The 12272-nt window shown below is 48.7% G+C and overlaps 2 protein-coding genes across 3 annotated transcripts in view; one reads left to right on the top strand and one right to left on the bottom strand.

Moving 5' to 3' along the window:
* Nucleotides 1-90: 90 nt before the first annotated feature.
* SMCR8 (SMCR8-C9orf72 complex subunit) lies at nucleotides 91-10781 on the top strand. The gene is made up of 2 exons (XM_083585634.1): nucleotides 91-3116; nucleotides 4927-10781. The coding sequence occupies exons 1-2, from the start codon at nucleotides 769-771 to the stop codon at nucleotides 5378-5380; spliced, it is 2802 nt and encodes a 933-aa protein (XP_083441760.1). The 5' UTR covers nucleotides 91-768; the 3' UTR covers nucleotides 5381-10781.
* SHMT1 (serine hydroxymethyltransferase 1) overlaps nucleotides 9674-12272 on the bottom strand; it is a 329147-nt gene continuing 326548 nt past the window's right edge. For both annotated transcript variants that reach the window (XM_083585719.1, XM_083585718.1), the window contains one exon: nucleotides 9674-11970. In XM_083585719.1, coding sequence (XP_083441845.1) covers nucleotides 11798-11970 — 173 coding nt within the window. In that variant the 3' untranslated portion in view covers nucleotides 9674-11797. The remainder of the gene's footprint in view (nucleotides 11971-12272) is intronic.

Genomic DNA, 12272 nt, shown 5'->3' with positions numbered 1-12272 from the left:
ATTTTAAAGGCTAAGTTGTGTGTGAAGGGAAAACGATTTTTATTTTTTACAGAGGAATCGCTTCCGGGGTCACCCGGGTCGCTTCACAGCAGGTCATGTGACTCCAAGATGGCTGCCAGGCGGCGGCTGTGAGGGGGAAGTGACGGTTCGTGCTGCAGGCGCGGGGCAAAGGGAGGGGGAGAGACGGGGCAGGGGGTGTGCGTGTGGAGGGTCGGGCTGGTCCTAGCGCCCACCTTTTTGGTAAGAGGGGAAAAGGGGGAGGGGAGGAAGATCCGGAGAAGGGCCCATTTCCCAGGGAGGGAAAGTCGAGGGGTTGGGGAGAAAGAAAGGGGTCCCCTTCCTTCCCTGGGGAAGGAGGCGTATTAGATCCTGGGAGGGGAGCCTGGAATTCGAGGCAGCTAAACCAAGGGAGAGGGGTTGGAGGGGTGGGGGATCTGCCCCCCCCCCCGTGAAAGGGCATGCCTCACCAGGCCCGCTGGGTGAACAGGATTGGTGCCCTGTCCTTCAGCTGAGGAGCAGGTGACCCCTAGTCAGAAAGGGAAGTGCCACAGACTCCGGAAAGTGCCCACCCTCCGGCAGGGAAGTAAAAGGGAGAGTGCAATAGGTTTCCTTGGGTGTGCAGGAAGCGCCCCCACCCCCGACAGTCCGTCAGCGGAGCAAGTCTGGGAGAGGAGTCCTCATTCTCCGCCAATGGATTCCGGTTGACAACTGGTGAGGGACGACCGGCCCTGCTTTCTTCATGCCCCTTCACCGTCCCCACCTGGAAATATGATCAGCGCCCCAGATGTGGTGGCGTTTACCAAAGAGGACGAGTACGAAGAAGAGGCATACAGCGAACCAGCCTTGCCTGAGGAATACTCTGTTCCGCTCTTCCCTTTTGCCAGCCATGGGGCCAACCCCTGGTCCAAGCTCTCAGGTGCCAAGTTCACCCGGGACTTCATCCTTATATCGGAGTTCTCGGAGCAAGTGGGACCCCAGCCTTTGCTCACCATCCCGGATGATGCCAAAGTTTCCGGCACCTTTGATCTCAACTATTTTTCCCTCCGCATCATGTCGGTGGACTACCAGGCTTCCTTTGTGGGGCACCCTCCTGGATGCCCTTACCCAAAGCTGAACTTCGTGGAGGATTCTAAAGTAGTGCTGGGCGATTCCAAGGAAGGAGCTTTTGCTTACGTGCATCACCTGACTCTCTATGATCTCGAAGCAAGAGGCTTTGTCCGGCCTTTCTGCATGGCCTACATTTCTGCCGATGAGCACAAGATTATGCAGATGTTTCAGGAACTCTCTGCGGAGTTCTCCAAGGCATCAGAATGCTTAAAGACTGGCAACCGAAAAGCTTTTGCGAATGAACTGGAAAAGAAACTGAAAGACCTTGATTACACTAGAACTGTTTTGCACAATGAGACTGAAATCCAGAAGAAAAACAACGAGAAAGGATACTATACCACACAAGCCATTGAGAAAGCCAATGAACTGGCTAGTGTTGAAAAATCTATCATTGAGCATCAAGATCTTTTAAAACAAATCAGATCATATCCTTACAGTAAGCTGAAAGATTCTGATTTTCACCCTTATGAGCCAGAGTGTGTGACAGAGCAAGTTGATGATAGTTCCGAACAAGGATTTACTACCTCGAAATCTGACGAACCCAGTGAAACACACCTTTATCCTCGCCAATCCTCTTACACCCCGAAACTTATCAAGGCAAAATCTGCCAAGTGCTTTGACAAGAAACTCAAAACCCTTCAGGAACTGTGTGATGTTTATTTTTTCACCCAGACTCTAGATCAGTTACATCAAATTGAGAAAACGTTCAGAGGTGACGTTTGCTACCTCTTGACCAATCAGATCAGCAGAGCACTTTTGCAGCAGCAAACTATTACCAACTTCCTTTTTGAAGACATGTTCCTTGTTGATGAACGACCATCTGAAAGGCATTTAAATGGCTACCAGGGACCTAACGTAGACAGCCCCAATCCCAAAGGTTTGGAAGTCTGCCTTATTCCTAAAACATTAGTCAGCTTGGGATCTTACAAATCCAGTGTTGAGTCTGTGCCTATAAAGATGGAACAGGAGATTGAAGACATGCAGGAAGCAGAAGTCACTGACCCTGTTACTTATGACCAGCACGACAATCTTGAGTACCTCGATGCAGATCTTAAAGGAAGCGTTAGTAGTGGTGAAAGCATTGAGGTTTTGGGGACGGAAAAGTCTGCTACTGCCCTGAGTCAATCTGAAACGCAGGCAAGCATGCCGCAAGCCCACCTGAGTCCACAAGTGGTGAGGAGCAAAGCTGTCAGCCGAAGGACCATAAGTGAGGACAGCATCGAGGTCCTCAGCACATGTCCCTCAGAAGCTCTGATTCCTGATGACTTTAAAGCGAGCTACCCAAGTGCCATTAATGAAGAGCCTTATGCAGACGAAGAAGATGAAGGTTTTCGCTTTAGCCCTGTTTTAAATCCAGACAACACTGAAGGCAACCCTGAACCAGAAAACCTGCTCCCTGTGGACTCTGCCTGTTGCATTGGAAAAGAGAGTCCAAATTTTCTCGAGCCTCCGTCCAACATGGTCCCCAAACATTGCGATGGTGACAGTGTGGTCAGTATCCCGCCCCAGCCATACCGGCAAGGGGATCAAGGGTTTCATGTGAATTTCACAGACTATTCTTCCCACGATGGTGTCTTGGGAGGCCTCCTCACCTACGAACTCGACCCACATTATCTCTCGAGCAGCAGAGAGACGAGTAAAATGAGCCTGGATAAATGCTCAGACTCCACAAGCTACATCAGCAGCACAGCCTCCACCAGCTCAGACAGGACTCCTTCCCCTGCCCTTCCTGCTGGTCATTTCGGAGAAAGGCACAAGAAGAAGTCAGGGCAAAATGCACTGAGGTTCATCCGGCAGTATCCCTTTGCTCACCCTGCAATATATTCGCTACTGAGCGGCAGGACTTTGATAGTGCTGGGGGAAGACAAGACGATCGTGGAGAAGCTCGTGACTGCACTCTCTATTTTTGTTCCAAATTGCGGTGCGTATGCCAAGCCGGTGAAGCACTGGGCCACATCTCCTTTGCACATCACAGATTTTCAGAAGTGGAAGCTGATTGGATTGCAGAGGTAAAAAACCCCACCACCACCATAACCTACCCAGATCTTTAAAATGTCTGACCAGAGGCCTATCTAGTCCAGCATTTTGGACTGTATACAATGGGTTGCACCCAGCTAACTTTTGCTCAGAGTAGACCCATTGAATTTAATAAGATCTAAGCCTTCCCATTAATTTCAATAGGTCTAGTGTGAGTGGGACTGACATTGAATATAACCCGTTGTTAGTCTTACTCAGAGAAGGCCCACTGAAATTGACGAACAAGGCTAACGCAGTTCCATTAATTTCAGTGGGTCTAACTTTTGAGCAAAAGTTTGATACAATCCTAACTTCCCATTGTGGCTATCCAGATACCTCTGGAAAGCCCATGTTCTCCAGCAGCTGGTACTCAGAGTCATATTGTCTCTGATAGTGGAAGTAATAACAGAATAATAATTTATTATTTATACCCCACCCATCCGGCTGGGTTTCCCCAGCCACTCTGGGCGGCTCCCAACAGAATATTCAAAACACAATAACATCAAACATTAAAAACTTCCCTAAACAAGGCTGCCTTCAGATGTCTTCTAAGAGTCAGGCAGTTGTTTATATTTTTGACATCTGATGGGAGGGCATTCCACAGGGCAGGCGCCACTACCAAGAAGGCCCCCTGCCTGGTTCCTTGTAACCTCACTTCTCGCAGGGAGGGAACTGCCAGAAGGCCCTCGGAGCTGGACCTCAGTGTCTGGGCTGAACAATGGGGGTGGAGATGCTCCTTCAGGTATACTGGGCTGAGGCCGTTTAGGGCTTTAAAGGTCAGCAACAACACTTTGAATCGTGCTTGGAAATGTACCGGGAGACAATGTGGGTCTTTCAAGACCGGTGTCATATGGTCTCGGCGGCCGCTCCCAGTCACCAGTCTAGCTGCCGCATACTGGATTAGTTGTAGTTTCCGGCCATTGTGGTCCTGCCAAATACAGAACCCTCACAACTCTGGTCCCTGGCAGTACAGTTAAATGACAATTGATTCCCATTGACAAAAGAGGGGTGCACCGGTCAGAAATGTGCCCTGTTCAGTCACCATTTCTTCTGGCATGGTGGGGTTTGGCGGTGATCATTTTCATGTCAGAGGCTTCCATACTTAATCAGAAACCTCCCCCGCCCCTTCCAAAGGTTAGCTATGAAAGCACCATTTAGCAGGAAACATGACCTGCCCGTTGATTTCCTTTGGTAGCGCAGCAGGGGTGTGCAATTGCCAGGGGGAACGCTGATGCAGGAATGGTATTTCCTGCTCGGGGTCCCAGAGAGAGATGTGGCTGAACTGAGAACTCCTGGCTCCCAATCTCTGCCACTTCACTTCATGATCTCTCAGAGACAGAATGCCTGCATACCTGTAATTATTCTACCTTGGAGTTTCTTTTTTTTTAATAAATATTTTTTATTAGATTTTCCATTAAAAAAAAATTTTTTACAAAATTATACATCCATTTTTAACTTAAACCCTTTTTTCCAGAACTTCACTCAGCTTGTCTGATAATTTTCCGTTTATTTTTTATCCTCGTCTCACATTTCCCAATATTATATTGCACTCAAATACTCTTAATCACATCATATTTTTTAAACAATATTTCTAACAGTAATTTCACAGAGCTTCTTGAAAGCCAACGAACGTTATTTGCTCATCACAGAAATTTTTGATATACTCTGTAAATTTCTTCCAGTCCTCGGAGAATCTCTGGTCACGTTGGTTCCTAATTCTCCCCGTCAATCTGTCCATTTCTGCGTAGGAAATCTACCTTGGAGTTTCAATTTCAGCATGTTATCTTCCCCCTTTCTTTCCAGAGCATCTTCTCCGTCGGGTGTCAACATGATGCACTCCCTCTGCCGCTACAGCCGCTACATCAGTATCCTGGATGCCGACAGCAAGACTCTCCGCTGCCCGCAGTACAAAGGGACCCTGATCCCCAGGCTCGCTGACCACCGCACGCAGATCAAGCGGGGAAGCACGTACTTTATGCACGTCCAGACCATCCTGACCCAGCTGTGCTCCAAGGCCTTTCTGTACACCTTCTACCATGACCTGCACCTGCCCATCAAAGAGGGGGAGACGGAGGAGTCCGTGGCAAACCGGCGGCTGAACTTCCTGAAAATCCAGCTGGGGCTTGCAAACGAGGACAGCAAAGTGGTGCAGTACCTTGCCGAGCTCCTGAAACTGCAGTACGTTCAGGATCCCGTCCGAGGGGTCAGCCCGGTCCTCAGGTTTGATTACGTGCCCAGCTGCTTGTACAAAATTTAAGTTGCGCCCAGCCTGCCCTGCTGCCTCCCCTCCTCGCCCGCCGGCTCACCTGTGGCCATCTGGAGGCCTAGACGATTCCACGATCGACAACTAGTCATTGAGAACCCGTAGGACGATATGGAGGACCCCAGCGTGGCTAAGCCAACCTCATTAAAATGAGACTTCCTAAACCTCGGTCACACCTCTTTGGAAGAGGGGAAGTTCATTATCATTTGCTGCTTAAAGTGGGGAGCGCGGGGTGTGTGTGTGTGTGTGTGTGTGTAGCATCTTTAAGGAGTAGTGGGATATCTTGACTATAGGGGATTTGCATGGCACGTGGTCGGTGCTGGGTACGTGTGAGTGGCACCAAAGACTTGTGCGCATTTTTTAGAAACCACAGTGAGCCACAGAAACATATTTCAGAAGTGTATGGGAGTGAATAGTAGAAGGTGGAGGGGCTTTGTTTGTTTTTTAAGCTAGACATAAGAATTCAGCTGTTTCACAATAGCCAGACGTTGACCCATCTCTCGGGTCTTTTTGCAGCATTGGTGGTTGCAATGACTCCTTGCATTGTGCATCCCTGGGGAGTAGAGGGAGGCCCTCCTTGGCTCTTGAGGTCAGAGGTCTGGTGAAGGCCTTCTGAGCACTGGAAAAGCGCAAGGGGGCCTTGGCGGGGTGTTACACCAAGCACTGTGTCTCTGTAGTCCGCTGCACCTTGGCTTGCCTCTCCCAGAGGGGAAAGGGACACCCACAAATCCTTATAGCTGGCCCTGTTTCTGCAGTATGGGGGAGAATGTGAGGGAAGATGGAGCTGGGGAGGGTGTTCTTCGGACCCTGTCACACAGGCCAGTGCCACTGCTCCCAAGAGCACACTGGGAGAGGTCTCTGGAATCGCCCAGTGCCCTTAAACCTTAGCACTCAGGTGTCATTGGGATTGAATGTACTGGATTAGGCCTCCCCCACCTGCTCCAAGCTTTGTTTGGTACAACCAGCCCCTGGTGGAGACGGGGGTCAGCGCTGGCAGGTGCAGCTTCGTTTGGCCTCACTCCTCCTGAACATCCAGCCTTTGCAACCATTTTACTACCTCTGCTGTCGCTGCGCATTGGGGTGGTTGCCGGTTACACAGCTTGGACTGGATGTTGGGGCTTTTCGTTCCAGCTCCTCCCGATTCACAAACTCTACCGGGTGCGATCAGTTTTGAGCCTTTTAAGAATCTGTCGTTACTCTGGTTGAATCCGGTAGAGGTGGTTCCGCTTTATTTCTTTTGTCCTGTGAAAACTTGAGGTCTCCGATGAGGCCACATCTCATCTGCGTCTTCTCCCTAGCTGCAGATAAGTACAGCAGCGGGAAATCCCAAGCAGGTCGGCTGGCTGATAATTTTAGAGGCGGAGGAACGCCTTACTAGTTTTATTTCCTTTTTTCTTTCTTTCTTTTTGAAAGTTCTCTTTCCGTTCCCTGTGTGTCAGGAAGCTGGTGACAAGACACACGTTTTACAAGAGTAACTGGACTTGTGATATTTCAAAACCTCTGTTCAATGCAATTATGTGTGACAGAGTTCTGGAACTGAATGTACCACCGGAGGAAGCTTCAAGGGCGAGTGTCAAGTTTGGTGTTTTAAGAGTACTGGAAAACTTGATGCAAAGCTGCACTTTGTGTGTGTGTGAGTGTGTGTGTGTGTGTAATGCTGCACTTTTTAGTTCCTCAAGTAATGGGTTGGTAGAGGCCATCTGTATAACACTTTGCTGCTTTGTATCAGAGAAAAAGGATCTTGCGGGAACGGTACAAACCTTGCTTGAATCTTGCCCTGACACTCCATTGTTCTCAAATAGGGCTGGGAAACCCAGCTAGGTTGTCAGCCACGATGGAGTTGCGGGCAAAGCTTTTCTACGAGAGCAGGTGTGTGGGGGGGTCCCACCTTGTGATGCAGACAGCCCCATGGTGGCTTCACACCAGCCAGACTTCCAAGGCGTGGCCCCACCTGTCCCTCAGCAAAGCAGGCAGATAAGTTTCAAAGCTTTTCGGAGAGAGGATAGCACCCCTGTGCTGCTTTCTACCTCTCCCCCCCCCCTCCTATTGGGTGGCTGTTCGTTCATGAAGATGGTGGAGGGAAATCTGTTGTGCTTTGCAGTGAAATCATAGCAGCGTTATGCAAGGACTCCCAATATCCAAGATTTGGAAAAGGCCTTCCTGAGCAGAGTTGCTTTACCGCATCTGCAAGGCAAGGTATCTCTTTAAAGGGTGGGACTCAAGAGTCATGGGAACCGTGGGCCCATCTCCCCAAATGCTGTCATTGAGTCTAGTTTTTCCCCTGTACAGTTTAGGAATATTTGCCCATATTGTGACATCATCACACTGGTTTCCTCCTTCCCTGTTGGTGGTTGGGAGCCACAGTATAGTGAATGTCTCTGGATATTTCGGGTAATCAATTTAGCCAGTGGGATGCCACATCTAGGTCCGTGTTCCCCAACCTCGTGCCCTCCAGATGTTTTGGACTATGGCTGCTATAGCAGCCAGCGGTTGGGGAAGGCTGGTCTATCCCAGGAAGCCTCTCCAATTTTAGATACTTTGGGCCCTGGTTTGTCAACTCCATTTGGCAGGCTTTTCTTCGACATCTCCCTTAATCTCAAGACCAAGCCTTCATTTATAGACTTTTCCTCCTTCGAGGGTGGGAGGCAACACTTTCCTGAATTGCTGAAGGAATGTGTGTGTCCCTCTGTGAAGAGGTAGCTTTTTCTTGCCTTCCTAAAAAGCCTAGTTTGCACATTAGCCTTGTATTCAGATATTTCTCCCGCCACCACTGCCAATACAGAAATGGACACCTGCAGTTTATTTGGGATTATCCCTGTAACGGAGACACAAAATCTCACAAGGTCTTCTAGGTGCCCAGGCTTGGGCCCACCAGAGACTTTGGTTCTGATTTAGCTGAGCAATGCCTTTCCATCTGAACATCTTAAGAATTTGCCTTTTCAAAGCTTGCACTATAAGCAGAAATAAATGAAGGATCCCTGAGGAACTGATCTAGATTCACAGTGGTCCTATCTACTCTGCCCTTCAGACAGTGTTCAGGGCTTCAGCATTGCTTATTATTATTTTTGCAGGTGCAAAAGGGACCTGTTACACTTGCAGGTGTGCCTGACATCTTGCCTGATGGAAGCAAGATCTGTGAATCACAAGGCTCTGGAATCGGTCTTGGCGGTTCATGAGCATGCCATAGATTCAGTAGTGTGGCACTGCTGGCTTTTAAAAAAAGGGTTCACATCTATGTAGATACAAGGCCTACTAGCAATCACCTTGCTTTTCTCAAGAGCCAAGACTTAGCTGCAGAGCCTAGTAATGTGAACTAGCTTTCTGCTTTCATGTCCCTAGCCAATCCTTAACAGATTGCCAACACCCCACAGGCTCAAACGTCCTCTTCCGCCCCTTATCAGTTTTAACAGTGGTATTACACCCTAGCAGCACCAGCCAGCTTCAAATCCTGGTTACAAGCTAATCCTAGTTGGCTATAAGCTCCTGGCAGATGTGATTAAAAAAAAAACCCATGATTAATGCTGGCAGAGAGAAATACAGGACAGAGTGGGGAGATTGGAGGAGCTGGGGAGAAGCTCCCCGCTCTTTCATCCGTGGTTCTAGCGTCAAGAGGAAGGCAGATCCTACACTTGCCCCATTCCACATCCTCTCAGTATGAACTGCTTCCATAACGGAGCTCATCTAGCCATTTGCCAATTGAGGTGTTTGCATATCTCTGCTGCTTTAATCTTGCAAATATAACCATAGGCTGATCCATGGGAACATCACACACAGAGGATGTGAGTGGCCCACAAATTCAGCAGCTTAGGTACAATCGACCCCTTGAGACCTGTGAATTGGCGCTGGCGCACTACATGCGCGGAGCTGGCGCCGGCCTGCTTGTGGATGCAACATGCAGGATCGCGGTCCCTCTGGGTGCTGTGGAAAGCCCAGACGCTGGGCCCCATAATTCTGCGTTTCCCTCTTATCAACCAACTACTTGACCTTTCTCCATCTCAACTGGACTCCATCTCAACTCCATCTCCAGCTCCCTGGAAGTAACAAGTCCCCCAAGTGATCTTCCTAACTGCATGTTCAGTTTCTTGTCCGCACTTGTAGGAACACAACACTTTTTGCTTAAGCAGTAGTTAAGAGAGGAAGGGAAACGCGAGCGTCTTCACTGAAGAAAATCTGAGCAGCATGCCTTTCATGTCTTAGTGCTGTTAAGGTGTGTACTGCACAAGCGCTTCACCAACGATACTCAACACCCAGTGACTACAATGATAAAATGTACATTGAAGGCAGGGGGAAGAAGAAGAAGAAATTATTTATTTGGGCTCAAGAATATTTTTGAAATACAAATAATATATATATACTGGTTGTATTTTTTAAAGCTTATATAACCCTTGGCGTATATTGTGGTTCAATTCTTGATTTTATTGTGCTTAGTAAAAAATTGTCCTGACTCTATTTCTGAGCTCCTGTGTCTGATACAAAAGGGGGGGGGGGAGGATTGGAGAATGGCAACCACAAAATGTTGGGAGTTGAGCAATGCAAGAGGCTAGCCATGGGTGGATCTAAACTGGGGAAAACGCTGTAAGTCAGAAATAAGATCGCTTTAACAAAAGGAAAAAAAATCTCTATGGAAAATCGCGTTTTTAAAATTCCTGGTCTCTGGCACCATCTAGTGTTGCATGTTTATAGGGCATCCAAATTGCTGTTTCTTTGCTAATGTAGCTGAGAGTCCCATGCCTTGGATTTAGAAAGACAGAATTCTGCCTTGCTATGTTGTTTTCAAATACCCATTGCCGGAAGCCACAGGTGGGGAGAGCACTCGTGTGCTTAGATCCTGCTTGCAGGTTTCCAGCAGACACCTGGTTGGCCATTGTGAGAAGAGGATTCTGGACTAGATTGGTGGACACATCAGGACTTTTCTTACATTCATGGTAGGCCCGCTCTGATAAAATTGAATATCCAAGACGGTTTGCTTAAACTCTCCCCGTTCTCCAGCGATTGGAAACTTGTGCCAGTTGCTATTCCACAGCGATGTTGGTGAATGGAGAAACGTTATCTTCGACCTTTCCAGGTATCGCTATACACGGCTGAAATCTTGGTAGTCTAGAGATGACATCTCAGGCACAAGCCACGTAAAACAGCTGGATCCGACTGGAAGGTTCGTCTAGCCTTGTTTCCTGCAGCGTGCTTCCGATAAACCCTCAAGCAGGCCACAAAGGCAACGGCCAGTTGCCTAGCAGATCGGTGAGGGTTCAGTGGTCTCTGAAGGAGAGGATTCTGTTTAGCTTTCCAGTTTTCAGGTGTGAGCACCCTGCTCTAGTAGCCCAAAGGGCAATCAGCCACAGGGGCAGCAGGGAGACTCCCCAAGCTTTGCAGAAATAAAAGAAATCTTTTAAGGGGGGGGGGTAAAAAAGATGGGGGGGGAGCCCCATTGCAGCAGGGTGGGAATGGAAAACCAGGTGGGATGAAATGTATCCCAGAGGCATAACTATCTTACTGGAACAGAGGAGCGTTCCACACTGCAGCACTTTGTTCCGGGTTGCACATTTCATGACTGTTCCCTATTGACAGATCTGCGCTCTTAATACCCCTGCTAAATGCTCACAGCCATCCCCAATCCTTGTGGCAGGGAGTTCCGCAAACCAAAGCAAAGGAAGACTTTGGTTTGAGTTTTCCTGAATGAAGAAAAAACTGGTTTGAAAGCGGCTCAGCTATGCTGGCTGAAGACACCTCAGCACAAAGATCTATTTTTTTTGTTTTGTTTCTTGCTTAGGCTTGCAGTAAATCTGTTTTCTCCGAGACGCCAGCTTTAACAAGGAAGCTCAAACCCGGCAAAAAATCAGATTCATCCTTCCTCGTGACCCAGTCTGACATTTATTCAAACCCCGGGGGAGCTTCGAGTTGCTGTCGACATTGCATTTCCCCCTTCCGCCATCTCTCAGCCTCTTTCATTTAAGACCTTTGGGTAACAGGTTGATTCCGTATGCAATATTTTTAACTCTGATTTCCATTCGCAGCAACTGTGTGGCACATCTCTCTTGGGGCCTCTTCACCACTGCCAGGGGTATAATTCTGGGATGTCCATTAATACGGCCGTTAACCCCGCCAACGGAGGATTCTAAAGCTACGTTTGGCCTGTGCCCATTTCCTCCCGGGGTCCATATTCAATGCAACGTATTTTTTAAAAGATGGGGTAAAGGTTGGTTAAAGAGCAGGTTTCGAGAGCAGCTCTGCTTGTAAGAACAGTAAAGAAAAGGGGACACTGGAGATGCCTCGATTCCTCCTAAATCCCTTTTACGGGAGGGCAGCTTTCGCGAGACAACCCACACTTCAAAGCAGCCAAGAAGAATCGCGGCTGTTCCAGGCAGGAGTTTACTTGCTTTCTTCTGGCGCAGGGGGGGAACCGTGACTTTTATTTTATAGAACAGGCAAGCCAGGGAGGGGGAAGGTATCTGCAAAGGCCTCCACCTCCTGCCGGAGGGATCTCAGGGGAGCTTGGTACTTCTCGTCAGACACCAGCTTCTCCTTAAACTCTCTCAGCGTCGCTTTGGGACTCATGTCGCTCTGGACCTGCAAGGTGAGCTCAATACCTGCATGGGCAACACAGAAATTTCCTCGTTTGGCAGCTGAGTTGGCTACTGGGTGATCAGTTACTACTTTGGACAGCAAAACCTCAGGAGAGGGGGCTGTGGTTCAGGGGTAGCATATGCCTTTCGCATTTAGAAAGTCTCCAGGTTCAATCCCAGATGCCTCCTGTTTAAAGGACCGCAAAATGTCTCTAAATGTTGAGACGCCACAACCAGTAAGAACCAATCGCTCTGCCCAAGTTGACCTGGTGGCCCAATTTGGTATAGGGTAACTCCACAAGTGGGACGTGGGTGGTGCTGTGGGT

The sequence above is a fragment of the Podarcis filfolensis genome (genome assembly GCF_964270895.1).
Source record: "Podarcis filfolensis genome assembly, chromosome: 14".
Taxonomy (NCBI): Eukaryota; Metazoa; Chordata; class Lepidosauria; order Squamata; family Lacertidae; genus Podarcis; species Podarcis filfolensis.
Note: the sequence above shows the minus strand (reverse complement) of the source record. Positions and strands in the feature narration are given on the sequence as shown.